At 47.9% G+C, this 27,084-nt stretch overlaps 1 protein-coding gene across 2 annotated transcripts in view; it reads left to right on the forward strand.

Moving 5' to 3' along the window:
- The window catches only part of GRIK4 (glutamate ionotropic receptor kainate type subunit 4), a 421,461-nt gene extending 394,742 nt beyond the window's left edge, over positions 1-26,719 (forward strand). For both annotated transcript variants that reach the window (XM_055306214.1, XM_055306215.1), the window contains 5 exons: positions 33-198; positions 1,402-1,627; positions 5,515-5,643; positions 20,095-20,213; positions 23,973-26,719. In XM_055306214.1, coding sequence (XP_055162189.1) covers positions 33-198; positions 1,402-1,627; positions 5,515-5,643; positions 20,095-20,213; positions 23,973-24,329 — 997 coding nt within the window. In that variant the 3' untranslated portion in view covers positions 24,330-26,719. The remainder of the gene's footprint in view (positions 1-32; positions 199-1,401; positions 1,628-5,514; positions 5,644-20,094; positions 20,214-23,972) is intronic.
- The last annotated feature ends 365 nt before the right edge of the window (positions 26,720-27,084 follow it).

Consider the following 27,084-nt stretch of genomic DNA (forward strand, 5'->3'; position numbering starts at 1 on the left):
CAATGATGCTTTCCTGGTCTTTTCCTATGTAGGTGGGCATTCACGCTGATCATCATCTCATCCTACACGGCCAACCTGGCGGCCTTCCTGACTGTGCAGCGCATGGATGTGCCCATTGAGTCGGTGGATGACCTGGCTGACCAGACCGCCATTGAGTATGGCACAATTCACGGAGGCTCCAGCATGACCTTCTTCCAAGTAAACCCATCGGGTTGCTCACCAACGTGGGGCAATTGGGCAGAATAATGTTGAGAAGGTGTCCTCCAGAGATAAAAACATCGATCCTCATCCCATGATCCCTTTCGAACATCTAGTTTGGAGGTTCACTTGGGGCACATTTATCCCTCGCTCTGCAAAATACCCCTGGAATGGGGTTCTGAGAGCACTCTGGGTTAATATCAGCCTGTCCCAAAGTGTTGTCCAAGAACTATGAGGGGCACTTGAGATGATTTTCGGTACAATGTGGCAAAACTATTTTTTGATGGTCATAGTTTCACATTTGTTCTAAAGGGTATTAGGAAAACATGTATGTAAACGGGGTGAATCTAACCTGCACTTTTATTCATTCCATCAAATAGGATGAGGCTAGTGTGCACATTTAAACTTGGTTATGTGAGTTAAATTTTATAGGTAGCACTTAGACAAAGCAAGATAATAATAATAATAATAATAATAATAATAATAATAAGTTTCATGATCTCTGAGGAAGCAGATTTACCCTGGATTTCATAGGTCTCTAACCAACCTACTCCCTAGGACATGAAACAAATTCAAGGTCTGCAGTTTTCCATTTTCCATACAAGTGTCAGTGCCCGTTGACATGCAACCACTGAAGGCATCGTGCAAACACAGGTGTGGATAGACAGCCCCCCAACCCCAGAATTCTCTCGGTTTTGTTTTTATTTGTAAAAATAGAGGCCAGCCCTGGACATGTGATTGATAAGTTGGTTTAGAGTCCACAGTAAATAGCTGGCACTCCTCCTTCAGATGGTGTCTCTTAAGAGTCCTGATGAGCCTGAATTCATTGCTTCCAACTTGAGAGACAGTGAAAGACACAACTGGACTCTCTGTTTTTATTCTGTCAGAACCTGGAGGTTGGTGGTGGAAGACTTCTCTAGGGTGGACGGGGTGAAAGCAATTCTCAAACCAGTAGGCAGAGTTTGCAGTACCCTAGGACCCTGTTCTTTCCTTGCCTTTCTGTGAAAGGCATCAAAGGCACTCCTCCTCCTGCCATGATACAGCAGCTGTTGAAAGATGGAAGGGAAAAGGTTACTGAATATCACAAGGGGATCAAGGAACAAAAGGGCCAGGATTTTTAAGGCCCACTTTGGCTCTTCCCTTTTTAAAACCGCCCTTTCCTTTCTCTTGTTCTAATTCAGCTTCCTCATGTTCTTTTCCCAGAATTCCCGCTATCAGACCTACCAACGCATGTGGAATTACATGTATTCTAAGCAACCAAGTGTGTTTGTGAAGAGCACAGAAGAGGGAATAGCCAGGGTGTTGAATTCCAACTATGCCTTCCTTCTGGAATCCACCATGAATGAGTACTACCGGCAGCGAAACTGCAACCTCACTCAGATTGGAGGGCTGCTGGACACCAAGGGCTACGGGATCGGCATGCCAGTTGGTATGCAGGAGAGGGACAGCCTCTTTGGGGAGCTCCATCCAGGTGGGGTCAGAGTAGCTGGAACTACTGAATGCAGCACTGAATTTGTCAGATTCTAGAACCAGTTAGCAGTGACTTTAGGTGGGCAGCCGCCAGGTTAAAAAAAAAAAAAAGGCAAACCCACCTACTTTCACTAATCAGTGATTGGTTCTTGATCTTTAATTATTGAAGGGCAATTGATTAGTTTTTAATTGATTACTTACTCAAGAGCACGTTGATCTCTTGGTAGGTACTTTGGGGCTTTTGTTCTACCCTCTTCTGTTTCCTGCCCCTTGCCCATTTCTCTGCTGATGGACCTCTCCGCTAGCAGTGGGAAGAAGGAGGAAGAGATGGCCAAACTTAGTTCTGCTATCAGTGTCCCTGGTGAAAGGTATAATTATTACAAAAGGAAATTGGCATGATGAGAAGAGGTGGCTTTCAGATCATTTTTGGGTCTCGTGGACCCATCTCCTCTAAATCAGCATAAGTCATTGGGAACGAGCAATAGAACTCTCTATTCAGGTGACTGTGTGCCATCCAGGCAGTTATAGCGCAGTAGATGGATGCTTGGCTTCCAGAAGGGTCTCCCAGCTGTGCTTTCCTAAAAGGTAGTCACACTTTGGGCCTCCCCCTAATGGTAATGGTACCTCCAACAGAAGGTGAGGGGAAGCCCACTGAACTGCTTATTGGATTGGAGCAGGAATCTGTAAATGTTCTCCAGGTGCCTGGGATATGTACTCTTGCCCCCACCCACCGCTGAGAGCCACTCTCTATAGGGCCATCCTCGCCCAATGCTGTTTTTCTATGAGGTTGTGCTATACAAGGCAGCAGAAGGAGAAGCAGGAATGGAAGCCACCAGGCCATATGGGGAAATTGATAAATAGCATGTACATCTTTGCTGTTATCTTAGGGTCTCCTTCTCTTGATCTTTACCTCATTCAGAGCTCTTTAGGCTTCACTATGCCCGTAGAGTGTGAAAAGTATGGGTTTGGAGTCAGGCAGACCTGGGAATGTGCCTGGTTGTGGGCTGTGGGACCTCAGATCATTTAAGCTCTCTGAATCTCAGTTATCCCGTCTGTAAAATTAGGTTTTTAATCCCTACCTCATAGGGTAATTGAGGGGTAAACCTAATAACCAGTCAGGTGCCTTACTACAGTGTCTCACACTTAGGCTGTTTAGAGGGAACATGAGTGACCTCCCCATCTATTCCATACTCCCCTGTGTTATTTGATAAAAGCAAATGACTTCTTATTTTTTTAGTATTTTTATTTATTCATGAGAGGCACAGAGAGAGAGGCAGAGACATAGGCAGAGGGAGAAGCAGGCTCCCCATGGGAACTTGATCCTGGGAGTCCGGGATCATGCCCTGAACCAAAGGCAGATAGATGCTCAATGACTGAGCCGCCCAGGTGTCCCCAGCAGATGACTTCTAAAAGACTGATGGGAAACCGAATCAATGAGCATAGATAATGATACAGTTCATTCTCGAACTCTGAATTCTGACACTAGCAGCTCTGTAAGCCAGAGGTCTCACTTGGGGGACTTGTAAACCCACACAGTCTCTTCTTATGATCATATTTTGTTGCTATTTGTTAATATACAGATTATGGACCTCTATGAGAAATTTGTTGGCTTACATTTTGTTTCAAGATAGTGGAGTGAGCCACAAGACAAACTCAAGATGCACCTTGATCATGATCCAGCAATTTAAGACATTGACCTGAAATCTCAAATGCTCCAAAAGTTTCCATGGCATGAACCTATAAAGAGTGGAACGAAAGCAGACCAACTCTAGACGTTTTTTTTAATCAATAACGAAAGAAAAAGGGAAGGAAATGTATTTCTTCTGTATCAGGCATGGTGCTATTTTCACATGTCAACCCACCTGCAATGTAGATGTGGTCCTTCCCACTCTAGAGGACAGCATTGAGATTTAGAGGTGACAACCTTCTTGTTCAGGGTCACACTGAGTCAGTAGAGGAGCCAGGTTTGAGCCTAGACTGCCTGTCTCCAGATTCAATGGGGCACTTACCAGACCATGTTCGCACCGGCTCAGCAAGACAGGATAGGTGGGAAAGTGAGCTGTGTGCCTGCCCGGGTTCTCGGATCAGGCTGGGAAGAGCATCACACAATCCACTGATGAGACGGAATTGACATTGGCTGAGGTTATGTCCAGGAAAGATAGCATGTGTGTCCTTTTTAAGTGGCAGTAAGGGCATATCCGGAGAATAAGCCATGTGCTTGGACCCAGGGAAATGAAGAGGAACAGAACGAGGAATGAGATGGAAAATTAGTCAAGTGGTTTAGGAGCAAAGTGGGCAAACATGGCCGTCAACAGAATAATTCTTTCATGGGGCCCCTGGTGTGCTGTTGAGGTTGGGCTGAAATGCCTTGAAAACTGCTTGAAATGCCTGGCTGGGCTGGACAGTTGTCTGTAAACCTGGGCTGTTCATTAGTCTCACCACCTAGCACCATCTGTTCATTCAAGTAGCCATGCACCGCAGATGCGTACTGAGTACCTACTATACATGAGGCACTCTTGATGTTCACTCATGTCGCTTGCATAGACACGTTCTGTGCTGCAGGCTTGGAGGTTTGCATGGCCAGGCGTAGTTAGATTTCAAGTAGGGAAGGTTCCATCTGTGGAGTCATAGGCTGTCAGAGTCCAAAGAGATCTGGGAGCTGCTCTGCTCCCTCGCCTGTCAAAGTCCAGCTTATGGCTGAGAGGCAGGGCATCCCCTTGGAGCTAGTTAGAAATGCACAATCTCAGGCCGTACCCGAGACCCACAGAATCAGAGTCTGCAGGTCAATCAGATCCCCAGGTCATTCCCATACATATTAAAGTCTGAGAGCACAAATCTTTGTTCCAAGCATCTGCCTCGGTTCCCTCGCCCTAGCCTTTTCCCCGGAGGCATCTGTCCACATCAGGCCTTCACAGAGCTTGAGCAAGAAAACTGAGCAGCTTAGTTGGTTTCCAGCCTCTTGGCAGCTTTTTCTTTATGATCTCCGGCCTCAGCCCTTGCTGGGGCATTGAGCTTTCCACGGTTTCATTTAAGCCTATTTTTGTGATTAAACCTAAATTCCAGAACCAAAGCTCCTTGACCATATTCCATTAGAAAAATTAAAAAAGAATTGCACTGAATAGAAGCCTTCTGTTTGAGGAGGGGGGAGGAGTGGTGCACACAGGGTGATGGATGGGGACAGGGGGTTGTCGGACACTCGGCAGGCAGGTGGGAAGGTTTGGGTCACTGGTATCTGGATTCTGGGCCCAGATGGAAGAGAGGTGGCTTCTGTCCCACTCTGGGGTGGCTCTTCTCTCACTGGGGGCTGCTCTGGGTAAAGAGCAGTCAGGTCTAATGTAGTAAGAGTTACAAGTGCCTGGGGAGTTAATTTAGATAGAGTAGAAGACAGCTGACTCAGTGAGAGGTTTATGTCACAGGAGATTTCCCACCTTGGCCTCTGGGAGGCAGAGGGGAAGCCTCGTGACCAGCTTCCCGAGTGTCAGTGAGCAGGTTGGTTAACCTCAGTAGGAAGTGGTGGGGAAGCGAGCCTCCACCGGTACCTGAGAAGCTGTCCCTTGACCCACACTGAGTTCTTGGCCATGGGCTGAACATGCCAGTCATCGTAGAGAGAAGGAAAGTAGAAGGGCTGAGTGCCCTGTGTGAAGCCAGAACTCCCTCCACTCCATGGATGGTCCTCAGAACAAGCCAGGTGGAGAGCCATGCTCCTGCGGGGACCCCGCCACATCTGTCTCTCTCTCCTGATGTCCAGTGGGCAAAGTGGCAAGGAGGTGTAGTGGGGAAAGGAGCAGAGTGATGCATACGAGAGCACTCACGCCCTGTGTTCTGGGCTCTCCCGTGACCTCACAGGTTCAGTTTTCCGGGATGAGTTTGACCTGGCCATCCTCCAGCTGCAGGAGAACAACCGCCTAGAAATTCTGAAGCGCAAATGGTGGGAAGGTGGCAAGTGCCCCAAGGAGGAAGATCACAGAGCCAAAGGTAAGGGGGTTCAGGGCTTCCCCCTCCTGCTCTAGAGTACAGCAGCTGGCTCCTGGTGTTGAGTCCGGGTGATGATTGCTCAAACACATGAAGAGCAAGCCTTGGAAGGAACTTAGGGCTGGGTGCGGCTGGGCTGAGGGCTGGTCGTGGCCCAGAGTCTTGGCAGGTTGGAAGCACCCAGTGCCCACCTGCTCACGAGTCCTGGAGATGCCATATTCACCATGGTTCCTGAGTTCCGCAGCCTCTTCCCCAGGCCCATGTCCCCATCACTTCCCAACCACAGACTGCCCCGCCCTCCCATTCTTTCTCCTTGACAGAATCTTCTCCACCAATAGTCAGAGTGGTTCTTTTTCTTTTCTTTTCTTTTCTTTTCTTTTCTTTTCTTTTCTTTTGTTAGAGAACAAGTGAGCATGAGACTGGGGGGTGGAGGAGTAGGGGGAGGGCCGAGGGAGAGGGAGAGAGAGAATCCCAAGCAGACTCCATACCCAGTGCAGGGCCTGATGTGGGGCTCGATCCCAGCATGACTGAGCTGCAATCAAGAGTCGGATATTCAACTGACTGAGCAACCAGGGTGCTCCCAGGTTGATTTTTATGATGCAACTAAATCATAGCATTCCCCTACATGAACCTTCAAAGCCTTCCCATCTCGTCTTCTGTGGCCTCAAGCTCCTACCTAATATGTTTCTTCCTAAGCCTCTTCCTTTTCTGTTCTGTTCTATTCCTCCAGGCCTCCCAGCCTGCTCCCACCTCGGGGCCTGTACACCTGTTCCCTCCTCCTGGCCTCCCTGAGGAGGCTCCCCCAGAGAAGTCATCCCTCCCCTCACCCATCTCCCCCATCACCTGAGCTCTGCTTTGGTTTTCTTGTCAGGCCTCATCACTCCCTAATACACTGTGTTCTCTTCATTTATTTGTTTACTTTCCATCTCTTCTATCAGAATGTACGCTTCATGAGGGCAGGGTTTGTCTTTTTTGCAGGGCTGCCCGCAGGGCCTGGCACGTGGATATTTTATTGAATGAATGAATGAGTGAATGAATGGAGTTTAAATCACACTGGATAGAAAACAGTCACTGACGGATATGTGTGATTGAGGAGTATTGAGGGTCCCTGAGCACCCAGGATTTTTTTGTAGCAGGTTTGCTCAGGATAGTCCCAGGCTACATCTGTTGTAGATCAGTTTAATGCCTATTAGTTATTTTTAGAACCCCCTTTAAGTCTCATAATGTCCTGGTTTGGACAATAAATCATATGGTCACACTAGTAATCTATTGCAGTCTTGCTAAAATATGTAACAAATTTACCTACACACGCTGTCCCCTAGGAAGGCGGCGGAGGAGAGAAATGAATAATACCGTGTACTTCCTTCCCTCTCTGCTCAGCATGAATGATTATCTGTGATGAGACAGTGAATGAGTGACTTTGTGTTTCCAAGTGTCTCTGTGTGGATCTCTGTCCTGCAGGGAAAGGTCTCGGGAATATGGACCTATGGGTACTTTAATGGCCCTTTGTAGTTTGGAGGAAGTGCTGCCCCTTCCCTCGCAGGAACCCAGGGGGCCACACATGTCTTGGCTCTCCACTCCCCAAAGATCAAGTGTGGAGGAGACTCACTCTGTTTAGAAGAAAAGAAATGAGGGTATCGGCAACCTTTTGTGCATTCGGTAGACTGAAGTAGATGCTGAAGATGTTCAGGACCTGAGCAGGTGGGGAGGGTCAGAGCAGGTATTGCAGGCGATGACACCTTGAGGACGATGCAGCAGAAATCCGTGCTGGGGTGGGTGGGTGGGGACTCTGTGCGGTGCTGAGGCGGCGGGGGCTTTGTGCGGTGCAGGAGGGACACAGGTTCTGTGCGGTGCAGGGGGGCGCGGACTCTGTGCGATGCAGGGGGGATGGGGGCTCTGTGCGGTGCAGGGGAGGCAGAGGCTCTGTGCGATGCAGGGGGGACATGGGCTCTGTGCGGTGCAGGGGGGACGTGGGCTCTGTGCGGTGCAGGGGGGACACGGGTTCTGTGCGGTGCAGGGGGGCGGGGGCTCTGTGCGGTGCAGGGGGACGGGTTCTGTGCAGTGCAGGCGGCGGGGGCTCTGTGCAGTGCAGGGGGGACACAGGTTCTGTGTGGTGCAGGGGGGAGGGGGCTCTGTGGGGTGCAGGGGGATGGGGAGTCTGTGAGGTGCAGGGAGAGCAGAGCAAGATTCCCAAGGCAAGAGCTGAGCTGTACAGAGGGTTTGTACTGGGGAAGGTGTCGGTTGCAAAATGCTCCTGCACCACCCCCTCCCCGCAAAAGGACACATGAATTAAAAACAATCTGAATCCGGCCTTGGAATAGTCAAAACAAAATGAGATAATTGATAAGTTAACATCTGCTAATGTTGTTCTGTGATAACAAGGAACTTCAGAGGGATGGGAAAGAAAGCCATCTGACCAAGCAGGTGGAGGGAATGGTAGTGGCTTTTGATCTGGAATAATCTAAAGTAGAAACACAAGTGGATCTGGGCCCCAGAACAGAAGGACCTTGATTCCACCTGACAGATGAGTGAAATGTCCAGGTATTTCTCTTCCTAGAAGCCCTTCATCCCCCTCCACCCCACCCTTCCCCAGTGGGTCGGGTGCCTTCTGTGCCTGTGGACGAGCACCAAAAGCACTACCTGGCAGCTCCTGGTCTCCTCTGTTTGGCAGATGGCTCCTCAGCCATGGACCTCAGCCAGGGGACCAGTCTCATTTGTTTCTAGGTCCCTCGCTTCTCCTACAGAGCCCCGCACATAGCAGAGACCCGGTAAATATTTGTGGGGGGTGTGACTGAAGCTACTGGCTGGTATTTGTCCAAAGCTCCCACTGGCAGTGTTCTCCTGGGTCACATTAGCAAAGTGCCCAATGAAACTGCTTCGGTGACCTGCGTGAGCAACTTCACCCCTGAGCTCTCCACCCTGCCAAGTCATTCCTGCCTCTGAGCAGCTGACCCCACGGATGTCGATGAGGGTGGCTGGATCACAGCAGGAGGGACCAAGGGCAAGGGCTCAGATGGTGCAGCCCACCCCCACCCCCACAGACTCCTGCATTGCCCCCCCCCAGGCCAGTGGCAGGCTGTGTCAGCTATGCCTCCCCCTCCTGTCCTACTTCCCACTAGCTGTGGGCTTCCCCAGCTTTCCCTGGGTTTGTAACTCAGATCCCCGTTTGATCTCTTGGAGCACACTTCCCCTTGAGGCTCACTGCTCAGTTGCTCCTCTGTTTCCAGCTTCCCCTTTCATCCCTGTCCCCTAAACCCAGCCCCAGGGCCTTCCTTTTTTGTGCACGTGTGTCTTTGCTTTGTTTATGCATGCATCCTGCTAATCCTTTAGAGAAAAAGTTGGAGGGCAGCAAAATTGGCGAGTGCGGGGATGATACAGGATCTGAGTGCCTTACTGATGCCTTCCGCGGTCCCCAGTCTAGATCATCTGTCTCCCACTCTAGGTGTCACCTGAAGTCCAGCGGACTTTGTCTCGCCCTTCCCCCCCTCTCCCCCCCACCCCCGACCCCAAGAAGGGAGCTCATCAGACTTTTACTCTCCTGCCTGCCTCTTTGTTCTACCATCAGCCACTAGCCTGGTTCTCCTACCTTGGGAAGTTTTTTTAGGGTTCAGGATCATGGGCATTGGTTTGAATGGACACCACCCCATAAATGACCTTGTTACACACACTACGAAATGTCTCTGAGCCTCAGTTTCCTTCTCTGGGAAATAGAGATGATAATAATCATGTCACCTCCCAGGGCTATCGTGAAGATCGAAAATCATGTTAAATAAACCCTCTGCAAAAGTGACTAGCACAAAAGAAATGAGAACTAATTTTATCCCCAAATGTAGGCCTAAAGGGACAATCAAGGCACAGCGAGAGGTCTGAACAGTGTCCACAGCCGCAGGTATGCCCACTCATCACGTGCTCCCCAAGTCTAGATGGCTCTTGTAAAATTAACACTTATGATGTCTGTTTTGCATCTGTTGACATCTGTCCCCCATGGTCTATAAAAAACTCAAACATAGAGACTGTCTCATCTATTTTTGTATTTCAGTAACCAGCATTATCATCTGACATCTGTGTTTGTTGAAAGGATGAACAAATGAACAAATGAATGAATGAATGAATGAATGGAGTAGGCAGTCATCTCAAGGACCTGCAGACTGGTATCACTTCCTGTGTCTGCTGTCTCCCAAGCAGGAACCCTGACACCCCGGCTGGTGGCATAGAAAGTGTTCCCGTAGCTCCATTGCATCCAACATACGTTGTAACCCACCTCAGATCAGGCACTGTGCTGGGGATTCCCAGGGTATGAAAAGGACTAAGACATGGCCCGTCCTCAAGAGGTTTAGAACCTAGAGAGAGGCACAAATCATCACTACAACGGTTGCACTGTAGGAATGCTTTACACGAACATAAAGGAAGTGTTTATGAAGCCCATGGGAGGAAGTGATTAATTCTGAGCCAGTCAAAGAAGACTTTAGGGACATTTGGCCTGAACCTTGAAGCATCTATCAGGACTCACTGCTTTGGGAATGGTGTAGAGCATAACTGCTCCATTCAGAAATCGGTTTGAATAAGTAGGATGAGGTTGGAGTTCAGAGATCATTGAAAAGTAGGTGGAGGCATTTGGACTGCAAACGACCATGTCCCAAGCTTTTCCATGGAAGGAATTAATAGTAGCAGAGACCAAGCCTACACTCTTGGGGGTCTGGGGGCATAGTTTAAAACAGCCCACCATGCTTGGAATGTCCTTGGTCTTCTGTTTTATCCTAAAAACACATAGGAATTTTGCAACTTAACGACATAACATAGGCATGTTTATTTAGCAAGAATGCTTTCTCCACCTCAACTCTAAGTAAAATTGGTGTCCCAGGAAGATGCTCCATAAACATCTCAGAGCATTGCCTATGCCTTGGCACACCAATAGCACCCTGAACTAGGTTCAAGAGTGTTGGCTACAGACTTCAGAGGTGCTGGGCTAAGATGTGGCATGATGAAAGCAGGTGCTGGCGATGGAATTCTGAACTGTCACTGGCATGCGTGGTCTCCGGGGACAGTCCTTGCCCTTGAAGGAACAAAGAATCAAATTACTGACTTTAAGTTCCAACAGTTCTTACAACTCAGCAGAGACAGTATTCTTAGAAGTCAAGGTTTTTGATTTGCCAGAAGAGTATTTTGCAATATAGAAGGCTAATACCTAAAGGAAACTTGGCATGAAGCTGGCACTAGAAGTTAGAGAGTAGAGAAATAATAGAAGACCCAGGCCACCTGGTCTGCAAACTAGATTTAAAAAAAAAAAAAGATATATTTGAATGTGGAGGGTCCCTGAGAAGGAGCTTTGTGCCCTGCTGGGACACAAGACAGTAGCAGATAGAACTCCTACATTAGTCAGGGATTCTAAGAGGTGAAGAGATTTTTGCTTGCTTCTGGAGTTTGGAAAGCCCCAGAAATAGGTGTCATGCGAAGGTGAAGAGGGGGCAGGAGATATGGGACTTGGTGACCCAGGGCAGGGAGGGTCCAGAGACAGGCCTACGTGTCCCTGAGTCCCACAAATATTGGAAATCTTAAGTGGAATCCAGCTATGAAGACCTGACACCTAACCCACCCCCATGACACATAATCTCCCTCCTCTCCCCAGACCCAAAATATATCCAGGGGTAAAGCAAGAACAGAGGAAACACTGCATTTAGCTGAATTTAAACCTGAAATGACTGAGAAAGTCTCTATATTTTTGGCAATCAGGTGGAAACGGGAGCTTGAGGTAGACATTGGGTAGTTTGTAGAAAAGTTAGAATTTTTGCTGAGTGATTGGCTTCAAAAACCCTGCCCAAGTCTGCAGAGGCTGAGGAGGACTGATCTGACCCCAGAGCTCAGGAGGGATGGAGAGGGGAGGCAGACGGGAGTTCAGGCTCCCAGGGAAGATGGGAGGTAATAACAGGAGGCTCTACTCTGCACTTGGGGACCAAATGTTCCCTGGCACAGAAAAGGGAATGGAGCAGATGAAAGGGAAAAATAAATAGCGAAGTCATCCTGCCCAGGTCCCAAATGTTTCAGAAGGTGCTAGGGTTCTATCAACTAGCCTGAGTCAACTTGCCTCAGTGCAGCTGTCCTTCGGAAGAGAAGGATGAGCTGTATTAATACGCAGGCACGTCCAAAGGGCCCTCTGTGTCTGGGACTATGCAAATCACCATAAGAGCCAGGGCTTCGGCTCCCATCCCAGCCACGGCAGCTCGTGCCAGTTTAATGCAGTGGCCCCATTGCTGCCATGGCCAAAGCCCAAGCAAACATTACTCAGAGAGGCGAGAAGGCTTCCCAGCCAAGCGAAAGTCCGCGTCACCTCCTCCAAGCCAAGCAAGAAGCACTAGCTTGGAACGAGAGGCACCATTGCTTGGCCTCTCTCTGGCAAATTAGCCATCAGACTTCACAGAATGTGACTTACTGCTCAAGGGAGCCCCTCCTGTGGCAGAAGGACGGGACCTGCGTGACCTGAAAGATCTCTTCCTTTAAGTCTTTAAATGGTTGCCAGGAAGGGAACCACAAGAACCTTTATGTGTGTGTGTGCCTCAAACCGAACAAAGGGCAGTCGTATTAATTTGCTTTCCAAAGCAGCTCCTAGGTGATCTTTCTTTTCGTGGTGTGAGTCCGTGGCTTTCACAGGCACCCAAAGGAAGGAGGAGAATGTGGAACAGGCAGAGAGGGATGGAGGTGAAGGGAACTGGAGGAAGTCCTTGGTCGGAGACTTTCTGAAACCGACAGTGGCTGTAGGCACTTTGCTTTCAAGTACAGCTGGTCCCTGACAAAATTCTTCAATTTTGTGATGGTGCGCAAGCAGTATGCGTTGAGTATACAGTATACTTGGAATTTGGGATTTGGATCTTTTCCCAGGCTGGCCATGTGCAGGATGATCCCCTCCTGTGATGCTGGGCAGCCACAGAGCTCCCGGTCACCTCAAGATGACCAGCGTCAACAACCGATAACGCTGACAGCCCTTCTGTACCCATACAGCCATACAGCCGTTCCGGCGTCCACTTGCAACACGGTGTTTGACCAATGACACGACGGTCAGCACTTTGTTACAAACTAGGCTTAGTGCGACACGATTTTCCCCAACCATAGGCTAGTGTCTGTGTCCCGAGCCCGTGTCAGGTGGGCTAGGCTAAGCCATCATGTTCAGTAGTTTAAGTGTATTAAGTGCATTTTCCACTTAGGGTATTTTCCACTGTCAATGAGTTTACTGGGACATAACCCCATCGTAAGTCGAGGAAGATCTGCAGCGTGTACCAGCCAGTGCGCAGTAGCTAACATAATCCTTCTCCACTTTGTTATCCTATTAAAATGCGAGAAATTTCAAAGAAAGGGATCCGGTGCTACCCCTACTTCTAATCCAGTATTACGGCTCAGACATCACTGCCAAGTTCCAGAGAAGAACTCTTAACATTGGGATGGTGCCACCAATCCTGAGTCATTTTGCTAGGTCTCCCTTGGCTCTAGTAAGAACCACAACATTACCCCTTTGCTCTACCTCCCTGGTTTCTTTCCCTGCCTGTAGCTTGGTGACCATCTACCTTCATCCATAGCTAAAAGGTGAAATGGTAGAGTGTGTGGAAGGCTTGACTCCAAGCTCTTTCATTTCCTCCTGCCCTTTCTTTTCAGTAACACTTATTTTATTTATTCTCTCACTCAGCCCCTATAAAAAGAAATCTCGTTAGCCTCTCACAAATGCCAGCACCCCAGTTCAAGGGGATTGGGTTACTGAAGGCTTTGCAGAACAATTGTCGGACAAAAAGGTAGTCGGTAAATTCCAAGGAAATTAAATACCTTTATCTTGAAGAACACAAGCTCACGATCGGGCTTCAAAGGAACATAAATACACTACCAGGCTGTGAAAATCAGGGTCCCCTTTCAAGGATGGAAAAGAGGCCAGTGGTATTGACTCACCAAATCCTTAGAGAACAGGAAGTTTGCTGTCTGGCACGGTGGGAATGAAAGTGTGAGACATCTTAGAGAGAGTCGGGGGTGAGCAATGGGTGGGGGTGGGGTGGAATCTGGGGCTGTTTTCTTCTCTCTCTCTCTCTTCTCAGGGGGCCCAGCCTGATTATCCCGGTTCTCTGGTTTCTCTGGAGAGAGCCAAGACTGGAAACCTGAATATGGGACTTTAGATAGTGTCTCAGAGGGATGCTTGCAGAGGAAGCCTCTCCCTAATCAAATCAGATTGATTGCTGAGAGTCGGAGAAACTCCCAGGGGAGGCCAGAAAGCATGATCAGGAACAGAGGCAAATGGTGGCCCAGTGTGTCTTCATCAAAGGAGGTCAGCAATTATAAAGTCTGCAGCCCAACTTTGTATGGATACTGAGCCACGGTTACTTCAATAATGCATCAATTCAAACATTTGATGCAATATTGTTAAGGAGAGAAGGGAATTTTGTAAGTGGACTCATCGCCCGTACATGGGACCCTCTTTCCCGGTCCCTCTGGGTGGGAGGAGGGGCCCCAGAATCCAGTCCTCAGAGTGCTGGTTTGAGTTCTGTAATCCCATCCCTGTAGCATGAGGAAGCCTTGCTCCAGGGAGGGGCAGTGTGGGATAGGGGTAGGGACGCAGGCTCTGGCTCAGTTCGGATCTGGCACTTCCTGCTGGCTTGGGGAGGACCAGTGGGGGCAAGTCACCCAACTCCAGTACCTTGGTTTCCTTGTCGGAGAAATGGAGGTAAACATGGTGCTGATTTCACAGGGATTAAATTAAAATGTTTAGCCTGGTAATCTTGCTCATAGGAAGCAGTCATAAAGGTCAGCTTTATTTTTATAAAGAACATGAGCTGGGCAGTGAGATTTATCTAGATTTCACATCTCAGCTGTGAAAATTTGGGCAACTTCACTTTCCTGAATTCCTGTTTTTTCCACTGTAAAATGCTGACAGTGGGCCTTCTTTACAGTGTTTTTAATGATAATTGAATGAGATAGCAAATGTTTTTAAAAATGAGGCGCTCGAGCTCGTATTTTGATAAATTGCAAAGTGCCTCTCCCGAGCTTGTGTTTTGATAAATTGCAAAATTTATCAGATGCCTCTTCCATCCCTCTTCTATGTCGTGTCTGTTTGCCCGCTCTGCTTTCATCACTGTCTCCAGACTCTGCTAGGTCTAGTCAATGAATGTCACAGGAAGAGTAAATGGCACGCTTACTGTTCCAGGCCTCAGCCGTGCAAACCTGATGAGTCACTTCGTATTTTCTGGGAAGGGCATAAAGGTCAGCTCGCACATGGTCTCGTGAAGTTGCTATTTACAATAAATAAGTCTGTGGAGATGGTTTCATTGTATTTGCATGAATGTAGGTGAATGTGCCTCTGAAATAGAAAGTGCTCGAATGTCATTTTGGTCAGACTTCATGTGCTAGTCAAGTATGTTCAGTGTGCAACACTGCATAGCTTCAGCACATAGCATAGTGCTCAGCTTAGGGAAGCTTCTCAAGAAAGATGAGTTGACCATCGTCTGAGAATAAATACACTCCCCCTTGATGGGATCGTGATGCCAGTCTCTTTTCTTTCTGTACCTACGTCCGTGGCACTCGTGACCTCTGCCTCTTTGCCTCCCAGGCTAGACCTATCCACCCTTTCCTTGTTCAAAAGGAGTTGCCCTGCATCTCACTGTGCCATCAGGAGATATGCAAGGGTAGCCATGCCCCCGAATCCAAAAAATGATTACTTTCAGGTCAGAACCAAAAGGCAGAGCAGTTGGGTCAAAATTTACATGTCTTCAGAGGTGCTCCCTTCCAGCTTACCAGTCCCCTCTCTAGGTCTAGAGCCAGGAAAAGTTGTTCGTTTGCATTTATCAACTATAATTTATCTATTACAGTGGATTAGCTATGAGTGACACCAGAGTTAGTGTTTCATCAACCCAGAGTTTGCAAGGGGAGTTCGACTGGGTCTCACTGGATTTGGTCTTATTGCTGGGACCCAGCTGAGGCTCAGAGACTCAAGTGTCAAGAGACTCTCGGTATGAAAGCCATCTGTCTAGGTGGCTCCTGTGTGGTCCTGTGTGAAGAGAAGGGGACAGTGATTAGCTGGCTCCCCCTTGCAGGGGCCGAGGGGGTCCATGCCCGAGGAGAGGCTGTGCGCTGTGGAAGGCTTTTGACTTTAGGAGCGTGATGACAGTGTTAAGTAGAACCGCTGAGCTCTCCTAGCGCTCGCTGCCTTCTCCCACTCCATCTGTTTCTCAACTCTGACTCTGCCAGCAATCTATTCTTGCTTCCACTTTCCAGTAAGTTCCTAAAGGCACCGGTGGTATATACAAACCTCGCTCCTGGGCGGGGAGGCCGCCCAGCCAGGAATCAGCACACTGGAGCCAACAGCCATGATTAACATGCTGGCCCTGAAACACTAGACGCTGGGAAAGCAAGACGGGGGGTGTTTCAGTGACTCATGCTTTCTCCACGCATCCTGTTAAAACCTCAGCTCCTCTGAGAAGCTTTCCCTGCTCTGATCAGACTTATCCCAGCACCTATCACCTGTCTGTTTATAACCCTCCCCCATGCCCTTGCACCTGCCGGGGACCTGGGACGGTTGGTCCACACTGTGGATTAGTCAGTGTTCGTTTCCACTTTGGCCAGGCACTCCTGTGCAGTCTGGGCCATCTGCCTCTGTGACCAGGCCGCGAGCACCCGACAGGGGCTGTCACGCTTTACTGTTACTTCAAGCAAAATTTAATTACGAACAAATACATTTCACAGTATGGATCCAAAGCTTCTGATAATGCGGGCTTCTACATCTGAGAGGTCTTTATCCTCTTACTTTCTGTTCATTCTTTCCACAAACATTTATTGGGCTCATATTATGGGCCAGGCACCATGATTGTGGGGTTAGAGAGTTGAACAAGACCTGGATCATCTGCCTCAGGGAATTCCTGGTCTGGTGGGAAATCCAGATATAGCAAATTAAACTAGGGTATTATTTCATGCAATGTTAGAATGATTCCCAGTGTATTATCAGTGAAACACCAAAGCAGGATAGCTAACAGAGCCAGTAAGATCACAGAAGGCAGCCTGGAGGAAGTGATCACTCAGCTAAGTCTTACAGGAAAGGTTCAGGTAAACCCAGTGTGTGTCTGGGGAGTGAAGGTGAGCTCCAGGCAGAGGTCCTAACAGGAGTAAAGGTACAGACAGTAGGAACAGCAATGCTGTGTGCTGGGAACTGTGAACAGTTACTAGAGATTTTGCTTTTTGGAAAGATCACTCAGGCCAACCCAGTGGAGGGTAGAGTTGAGTTATACAGCTACGAGCAGGGCATCATTTCCAAGGCTACTGAAATAGTCCAAGCAAGAGATGGTGGGAGCCTGAACTTGAACCAGGGAAGTGGTCATAGGGATAGAGAGAGAAAGGTCAAAAATTGAAAAGTATGTAGGAGGTAAAACTGGCAGGACTTGGTACCAGCCAGTGCAGGAAGGAGAGGCAGGAGACCAAATTCAGGGAAATGAGGAGGAAATGTGCCTTAGAGCAAGCAAAGACATTGAGGAGGTTGCAAGAGAGCAATGTCTTTATAAAAAGCCAAGAGGGGAGTGTGGTTGGCAATGCCAAGTGCTGCAAGAGGTCACTTAAGATGAGGACTGGAAATTTCCCAATAGGTTAGAAACGTAATGTTTGTTGGTGACCTCAGTGTGGGTGGTTTTAACGGCACAAGACAAAATTACATGGAGTGATGAGTGAATAGGAAAAATAAAAGTGAATTCAGATAGAACCATTTTCTTCTTCAGATACCTTGGGCCTAAAAGCTTTTCAAGCATCCAAAATTATGTCTGAGGTCTGAAAAAATGTATTAGCTTCAAAATGCAAAAAAAGAAACTGCAAAATTAAATTAAGACATGTTTAATTAAATATCTCCAAAATGTAACATTGTTTCAACTTCATTAATTTTTAAATTTAATATTCATAAAAACTTCATTACATTCAGAAACAATTTTTTGGTTAGATTTTTCTCCTTTTGCAAACATTCCCTTGTATGCACAACGATTGCTGAGAAATCACAGCCAATTATAAATTAACTGTTGCTTGCTACTCAGTCACATCACAAGCAAAATTTTAAAAATGCACTTAACATAAGATGTGGGTGCATTTTCTTGTACTTGCTTTTATGTGAGCTGGGGCCTCCAAATGTATGCGTTTTAAGGGCTTTAAAATGTCTTAAAATAGTTCTGATATAGACAACTGTTTCAAAAAGCTTGGCCAGGGAAGTAAGGAAAGAGAAGGGGAGTTCACTAGACGGAATGGAGAGGGAAGGAGGGCTTCTTATTTTTCTTTAAGAAAGGGGAGCATGTGAGTACATGTCGGGAGGGTCAGGGTGATGCTGAGAGAGGCAGGAGAAGCCGCTAGAGTCCAGATGCCAGAATTGGCCCCGCAGAGAGGACAAAACAACCCCTCTGCAGAAACAAGAGGGGGGGCGTTGAGGCCTTTCAGGGGAATCCTGATCTTTTATTCCTATATCAGGCAGAAATATCCCAAAGAGATCAGAGAGTTTTATAGTACTTAGCAGTCACTTGGGGACTCCATTTACCTGGACAGGTGGGCATCCTTGGTCACTTCCCCTTCACCGAGGCCCTCCCGCCAGTCTTCTCCGCAGGGGCCAGCTGGAGAACCTAGTTCATCTATGATGCTCAGATGCACATCCCAATACCCATAAACCTGCTACTGGAGCAGCTCCAGAACACCTCAGCCAGATCCTCTGTACTGCCCCTTTCTCAAGTGTCCTTTGTGTCTGCCCCATTCACATGGTTCATGATGTTCCCATGGTCAAAAGCACCTCCCTCCCGGAAAGCAGAAATTTTCTCCAAACCCTGTATGCCTTCCCTTAAGATTGGGTTTTTAAATATTCTCCCATTTTTGGTTATTTAAAATAGAGGATCCGTATTTGCACAAAAGTCAACCATGTAGACCTGCTGACCAAAGTACAGAGCTCTTTTGATGCATTTGTGATGTGAGCCATGGTAGCAGATGATCAGCATAGGCCAGCACTGCACCGGGCTTGGCTGTTGTAAAAACAAATCAAAAAAGCAATGGACATCCACTTGAGGCTTTGTGCAAGGGGACCCAAGGCATCCTGAAATGGCTAAGCAGGGCTATTACTCCAGCTTTCCAAGGTGCAGAAAATAGTGTCCGATTTCTGCTCCTGAGCTAAGCTCGTCTCGCAGTAGTGTGTGAGGCTGGCTTTCCCTGACACTGACGTAGCCCCATGTCCCCCTATTGATTAAAAAGACACTCAAATGTGCAAGGGTTCTGGAATAGCATAGGGTGTAAGCTACCCTCTTGGCATTTTCCTGGATAAAAGATGTTTTTTGATTTGATTGTGGCCCCTGTTGAATGAGGGTCTCATGGGCTTATGACACTGCCCAAAAGTTTGGGTCTCTCAGATCCCAAATAAAGCATCTAGTTATTTAGCCAAACTCAATGTTTGACACTGTAGAAATGAACAACCATAACACCCGACAAATATTTACCAAGTATATAAGATACGCCAGGTATCAAGCTAGGTGGTGACGATACAGTTGGAAACTATGCCTGACTTCAAGGAACACAGTCCTGTATATTGCTTCAAAAAATACTAATCTGCAAACTAATTTTAGGTCTGGCTGGAAAAGAATCACCTGTGAAATGTATTTTAAAATGCAGATTCCTGGGCCCCATCTCCAGAGATATGGATTCAAGAGGTCTGGTGTGAGGACCAGGAATCTGTATTTTGAATAAGCCTCCCAGGTGGTTCTGATGGCAACCACTGGTCTGGAGGGATGAAAAAAAAAAGTTTTAAGTGTCTAAAGTATTTTAGTAACCTGTTGACACAGATACATAAGTGGAATTTTTTCTATCCAAAGTTGGGTTAAACAACTACTTTATATCCAGAAAACCCAGTCTTATAAATTGACTAAATTTTTTATGGAGCATCTAGAATTTGTAGGTATTTTGGTATCATGTCTCTAAATCAAATGTTCACGGACTCTCTTCTTTTTTTTAAAAAAAAATATTTATTTATATTTTTTAGAGAAAGAGAGCAAACAAGGGAGAGGCAGAGGGAGAGGGAGAGAGAATCCCAAGCAGATTCTATGCTGAGAACAGAGCCTGATGCAGGGCTCGATCTCACAACCCTGAGATCATGACCTGAGCTGAAACCAAGAGTCAGAGGCTTAACCAACTGAGCCACCCAGGCACCCCTGACCCTTTTCTTAAAATGCCGCTCACCTCCCACCCTAGAAGGCTATTTGGAGGCTTCTTACCAGTCTCCTCCTTTTGCAACTAGATCCCCCCCTCCTCTTCTACTGCAGCTATGCCACATTTTTTGCAAAAGGATAAGTATATCCCGTGCAAGGAATGTGTGTGTAAAGCATCTACAAGCCTCAAGTTCTGGTTGTTTAAATGGCTTTCAACATTTCAGGAGAATGATTGTGTCTGGTAGCCCTCTTACATTATTTTTTATTTGCTCTCACTTTCTTACAGGACTGGGAATGGAGAATATTGGTGGAATCTTTGTGGTTCTTATTTGTGGCTTAATCGTGGCCATTTTTATGGCTATGTTGGAGTTTTTATGGACTCTCCGGCACTCAGAAGCTACTGAGGTAAACCTTCAAAGGGGTACAACCTATAGTGTTGGTAGGTGGGATCACGCACCTACAAATGTCATTTCAGACAAAACCTGTGAGATCCCATAAGAGAGTGGAGCACCCATGGGACAGTGCACTGGAAAGAATCCCAGTCCCAAGGGCAAGAGATCTGGGTTAATAATGCTTCATCACTTACTGATTATGCAGCCACAGAAAGTGCTCTTAACCCCTGAGCTTCAGATTATTTTTCCAAAACAGCCCAGCAAATAAATATGTAATGAATGTTTTACACACAACAAAGTCTTATACAACTATAATTTAGCAATGCCTACATTTAGGCAATGTAGTTATGTAAAAAAGAAAAAAAAAAAAGCAAAAAACAGGCCAAAGTACCAGGCTACCAGTGCAGGCAATGACTTTGGTTCTTCCATCTTCAGGATGTTTTTGCCTAACCGGTAAAGATGTTTAGAGATATCCCAATTCATGTAAGGCCAAGAAGTCCATCTCCCTTCTCAGGGATCTTGAATAAGCTTAATTCTCCAAACCTGTGGCTCAGAAACTGGGTTAATATAAATTTCACACAGACCGAAAAGTCTGAATAGAAGGAAGAAGACTGGATCCTGTTCTGTCTCCGATCTGCCTCAGAGAAGGGGCAGTGATCCTTACGTGCTGATTGCATCATTCAGTTTTTAAAGTACGTTAGCTCCTGTCTCAACCTCTCAACTCCGGATCTTCGTAAGCTTCTTCCCTTAATTGATGTTGGAGAAACAGCTCATAGCAGGACGTGAGTGCACACGAGCCCCTCCGTCCGTGGAGTCCAGCCTCAGGCCGGGCCTCAGTACAGCACTGCCTTCTGGTCCTTTTATTTTTCTGTGTTCAGCTTCTTTCCCATACCCACTAGGACTTCCAAACCCTCACCCACTCCTCACATCCTTTTGCCCCTTCATGCATAAAGGCTAATTTTACCTCCCAACCCGTCATGAAATCAGGACTGGGTAGCCCCAAATTACCCCCCCCCCCACCTTAGTACTTGACCCACAGCTAAAGCCACCCCTGCAGCCACAGCAGATGCTTCTGGGCATCCCTCTGCTTCTGCCTTGGTCCCTCTTCCCTTGACTATTCTGGGGTTTTCCTTCCTTTTTTCTCCCCTTTATTTTTGCTTCCTGCTCTCTCGCCACAATCTAAAATTATGCTCAGGTCTATCTGCTAATTTCAAATAATAGCAGTCTTGGGGGGCCTGGGTGGCTCAGTCAGTTAAGCATCCAACTCTTGATCTCAGCTCAGGTCTTGATCTCAGGGTCATGAGTTCGAGCCCCATGTTGGGCGCCATGCTGGGCATAGAGCCTCCTTAAACAAAATAACAAAAAGCTGTGAAACAATAGCAGTGTTACTATTATTGCTCTTGGGCTGTCTTCCCCTCCTTCAAACCAATGTGATCTGCTGTCTCCATTTCCTGACCTCCCACCCAGTCCTCAACATAGGGCAGTCTGGCTCCTCCCCACTCCTGCACTAAAAGGTCACTGTTAAGAGGTCTAACCCCTCCCAATGGACAAAACCAAAGAGAACCCATTGGGCCTTCTTGTACTTCCGTGTGCCCTTCTGGAAGTGGACAGTTCCTTCCAAAAGCTCTCTCCTCCCTTGCCTTGCCTGACACCAAGCTTTCTTGGTTCCCCTCCTGCTTCTCCCTCCAGCTCTACTGGCTTTCTCCCTGTGTCCACTCCTAAAATAGTAGTGCCACTTACTCGTTCCATAAGGCTCAATTCAGGTGTTTCTTTCCCTGCGAAACTTTCCCCAGTTCTCCTGCCTTCTTCCGTGGACAAGAGGAGTCGATCATTTGGCCTCTTTTCCAGCACCATTGCAACCTATACATCAAGCACGTACACACTGTGTTGCAATGATTTTTCTGTCAAACACTGCAGTGCCTAAAAGTTGGGACTGTGTCCACCTCTATCTCTGTTTCTCTGCAAAGCGCAGTGCTTGATACATAGTTGACAGCCAATAAACTGTATGTCTGGTCACATGTCATAGATTAGGCAGGTGGTATTATTTTGGCTGTTAAAGTTATTACTGGAAGCACAGAGATATTAAGGGACTTGCCCAGAGTCTTTCTTAGTAACAGGTCTAAACAGGCCACATCCCATTAGGTGATACTACTTCTCTGCAGCTGCTTCAACTAGAGGATTTGTGCACATTCGGTTATTCTCAGGAGTTCAAGCAAGGCCTGGATGTGTCTTAAAAACTTCACTGAGGACTTCTAAGAGCTAACATGAAGAGTAAAGGCTTCATTAGCTGTTTGGCTTATGGTAGAGCAACAGTCGTGTTGACAGAACTGGAAAACTGGAAGAAAGATCACGAAAGCCCAGGTTTCTTCTCCCATCATAGGCTAGGAAAGTGTCCTTCCCAGCACAGAGTAGAGAACTAAACAGAGCGAACATATGCTTTGGAGTAGATGAGGTTTAGGTTCAAATTCTGGACCAGCTATTGATGAGTCGAGTAATTTTTCACAAGGCACACAACTCCTCTGAGCCTCTGTTTCCACGTCTGTGAAATGGGTATGGTCGAAGTAGCAGCCGCACAGGTTCGTGATTCTTTACCCACAATTCTGAAACCGATAAAGCTTGGAAAGTATCAAGTATTTCATACAGCTGATGCAAAAATGCCCTTGGCGGCAAAACTTGCACAGGTCTGAGCCTAATGTAATGTTGATGGTCTTTATCCCCCTCAGTCTAAAGGTATGTGCGTTTGGCTACAGAAATGCTAATGTGCTTTTTTACAGTTTTATTGATAAGTAATTGACATCCATTACTGGGTAAGTTTAAGGCATTCAGGATAATGATCTGACTTACATACATTGTGAAATGATCACCACCGTAGATCCAGCTAGCATCTGTCGTCTTATACAGGTACCATGAAAAGAAAAGAAGGAAAACTAGTTTTCTCCTTGTGTTGAGGACGCTCAGGATTTACTCTCTTAACAACTTTTAACATACTGGAATACAGGGTCTGCCCTAGACCCCACTGGGCTGTGATACACAGTATATTGCATGCGTGTAGTATTACCTCTCTAAAAGCTAAAATAGTCTGAAACATAGCTGGACCCAAGGGTTTCATATCAGGAGACTGCAGACTTATGGGGGTGGTGGTTGCTGTTGCTTTTGTCGTTGTAGTGATTATTATCTCTAGCTATACCCGGTTGATCTAAAGAATGAGAGTCTTTGGCTGAGAACAGAATGTTCATGGAGACATGGCTTTTTTCAAGTACTTGAAAGACTGACCTGCAGAAGAGGGGTTATTTATTTAGTGGGCTTCAGGTTACAGATTTAACTGGGAGGGATGGATGAAAATTTTGGGGGAGGCCAATTGTGAACTCGGTAGAAGGAAGCACCATGTCATGGGCTCTCTCCCAGTATGGTGAGGATCTTGTCTTGGGAGGCGTCCAAACCAAGACTGGACAGCCAGCTGGCAGGGCTGTTGGACACTGCGGGATGGAGGGCGTTCACGTGTTAAGTGGGAGGTGGCATGAGGGGACGGATTGCAAGGTCTTCCCAGTATCTCATACGATTATGTGATCCTGAGACACTGCCCCCCCCCCCCACCGTGCACCTGAACGGAAGGGCAAGGGATGTGCAAGGGATGTTCAAGGGATGCGCAAGGGATGCTCAAGGGATGCGCAAGGGATGCTCAAGGGATGCGCAAGGGATGCGCAAGGGGCCCGCAGGGGCTGGTTCCCAGGGTCGGGCCGTGACCTCCTCCTGCACCTCCCCCCCCCCCCAGGTGTCCGTCTGCCAGGAGATGGTGACCGAGCTGCGCAGCATCATCCTGTGTCAGGACAGTGTGCACCCCCGCCGGCGGCGCGCCGGGGTGCCTCCGCCGCGGCCCCCCGTCCCCGAGGAGCGCCGGCCGCGGGGCACCGCGACGCTCAGCAACGGCAAGCTGTGCGGGGCCGGGGAGCCCGACCAGCTGGCGCAGAGACTGGCCCAGGAGGCCGCCCTGGTGGCCCGCGGCTGCACGCACATCCGCGTCTGCCCCGAGTGCCGCCGCTTCCAGGGCCTGCGCGCGCGGCCGTCCCCGGCGCGCAGCGAGGAGAGCCTGGAGTGGGAGAAGACCACCAACAGCAGCGAGCCCGAGTAGCCGCCGCGCCGGACCGAGGAGGCCGGGCCGAGGCCCTGGGGAGGCGGGGGCGGCCGGGGCTCGGACAGCGGGCGCGGCTCTCCGAGCCTGGATCCGGGCCCGCCCGGAGGGGTCGCGAGCCGAGCCAGCGCCCCGCGTCCGGGGGCGGGGCGCTGGGTCCCCCGGGCGGCGAGGGCCCGCCCCCCTCCCTCCCGACCGCAAGGACCCGTCCCCTCCCGGGGGGCCTCTCCCTCCCGCCAGAATTGCAGAGTCTGGGGTGGGGGTCCCTGCGCAGACCCGCCCAATGAATCGGTGGAATCATCGGTGGGATGTCCCCCTAGGAGGGGGCCATTGTACCCCGGGTCTAGTTCTTACAGGAAAACACATTAAACTCAACAGGGAAGTTTTTCTTTTCTTGGATTTGTATATTTTTGTTAATGTTCTTTTGTTTTCCCTTCCGCCCCCCTCCCCGCCCCACTTTTCTGCTTTGTTCTCTTCTCAGTTCTGTTTGTTTTGGGGTGGTGTTTTGGTTTTCGTGTCTTGGAGGGGGAGACTGGGTTAGGCAATGGAAGTCTAAATAATCCGTTTCTTTTTCCCAAATTGTAGGATGTGGAGCCGCCAGTGCGTCGGATTTCAGGTGCTCACCTCTCTTTCCTGAGTGGGGGTTGGGGGCACCAGAGTGTAGGAGGAGGATCTTTGGGAAGAATAAGACGGAAAGTCTCAAAAGTCCATTAAAGTAATTTCTTAAATGCCAAAATCCAATCAACTCATAGTTTACTCAGAGAGACCTTGAGATGCCTGGGATTTCAGAAGTTAATGTCTTTTCTTTCTCTTTCTCCTCTTTTTGACGTTCACTATCACTGGGTTTGATTTTGGTCCTTTGGTGAATGTGATCTCTAAAGAGAGAGGGAGACCAGAATGCATGACGTGTCCTGGAGCCTCGCTTAATTAAGGAGCAGAGTGGGGTGATACATTTTTCCCATACTCTGGCCCTGCCTCCAGATGGAATGTGCTAGTCACAGGGGAGGAGTGGTAGGGCCACCTTGTTGGTATGGGGCAGACTTTGTCAACAGCATCTCTTTCTAACCAAACCCAGTAGCTGCCTATGAAGCCAGACCCCCCAAGGCTATCATGGGTTGGGTAATTTCTTTCTACTAGGTTCTGAGACCTGGGTGCAGGCGTGTGCATGAGTGTGTGAGCGTGTGCTGTGTGTGTTTATTAAGTGGAAAGACCTTAAGTAATCGAGAATTTGCCACATTCCTAGGAGACAGGTGGAGACTCACAGCTAATACACAGGCCTGGGAACTGGGGACTCCTGAGCCCTAAACTCAGCATGGGCAGAAATCCCCTTGTGTGACTTTGAGTAAAACATTTAACTTCTCTTCCATCCACAAAATCAGTTACTGATGCTTTCCAGGCTTTCAGATGGCTGCTCGTTACCACTCCTCTTGTGAGATGTTTGCAGGGTCCAGCGCACTCAGCTGATGGGAGGGGTGAGGCTTCCCAGCAACTGCTTGACCTTTGCTTGGCTTCGCCAGTTGGGAGTTTCATGCAGAGAGTTTTCATTTTCTGATGGAAAACAAATTCTATGCAACTTCTGATTGTAAACTTAGAAAATTCAGAGAAAGAGAGAATTAAACAGCCCCTACCACCACCTCCACCTCCACCACCACCTTGAATCAAATTGTCCTCACATTTCTGTTCTGAATGTACTAAAATAAAACCATCTTTGGAAGATGATGAGCTTAATTCCATGTTTTGTTTTGTTTTTTGTGGTTTTTTGTTTGTTTTTTGCTTTTTTACCATCTGGGTAGTTGAACATCTTCTGTGTGCCAGGCCAGTTAGTTAGGACTGCCATCCTGGGGGCCAAATCAGGGGGACCCTGATTTTTCCAGTAAAGGATGCCAGTTTTGTCCTAGGCTGTCCTTCTCCCTCATGATTTGGATTTTTTTTTCCTTTTCTTCTTTAACCATCAAATGATGGCAAGCTCTAAGAGGACACGAGCATTTTTTTTCAACCTTGCCTCGAGTCTTGTGGATTTGGTGGGAAGGGCACCGAAGGCCGCCTGACCACAGACCCCAATGGTGCCACACTGTTCCAACCCACAGCTCCATTCCCTGCTTCCGGCAATGTGGTCCCTACTGTCAGATCACATTTGGGGCGGGGAGGGTTGTTTTTTTAAAAACTCGTTTTTATGAGCAGGATATCTTGATCAATAGCCAACTTTTTTTAATGGATTAGTGGAATAAATGTCCCCATGAATCATTTATAAAGTCTGTTCCTTTCACCGTGTGGAGTAAAGATAAGGCTGACAGTGCTAGACAGTTTCTATTAGCTGCTGGAACTATTGCTACACCTCACTCAAGCTGGTGAGTGAACCTGCAACCAGCTAGTTCTCTTCCTTGGTTTGTCTCCACTTTTTATCTGTTGGTTGTTGGCTTTCTTTTCCATTCTGTATTTTCTATCTGACTCTGTATACTGTATAAAGCAGTTTTTTCTTGTCTGTTTATCTTTCTTCAACTGGAATATTTACAATAAAACAGAAACAAACCCTGAAGTGTTAGTGATGGATGAAAGCTGTTTGGGTTTGGGAAGAATAGTTTGGTGTGTCTTGACATCCAGGTACTCTAAAAGCAATTAAAAATATAAACCCACTTGGTGTCTTCCCCTCCATCTGCCCTTCTCCCCCCCCTCTTTACCCACCCCCACCTCCAACTCCCCCACCCCTTCAGCTCTTTGTGCAGATCGCAGAAAAGTCTAGGTGGCTTCTTTCAAT

This window comes from Nyctereutes procyonoides, unplaced genomic scaffold, assembly GCF_905146905.1.
Source record: "Nyctereutes procyonoides isolate TBG_1078 unplaced genomic scaffold, NYPRO_anot_genome, whole genome shotgun sequence".
NCBI classification, from domain to species: domain Eukaryota; kingdom Metazoa; phylum Chordata; class Mammalia; order Carnivora; family Canidae; genus Nyctereutes; species Nyctereutes procyonoides.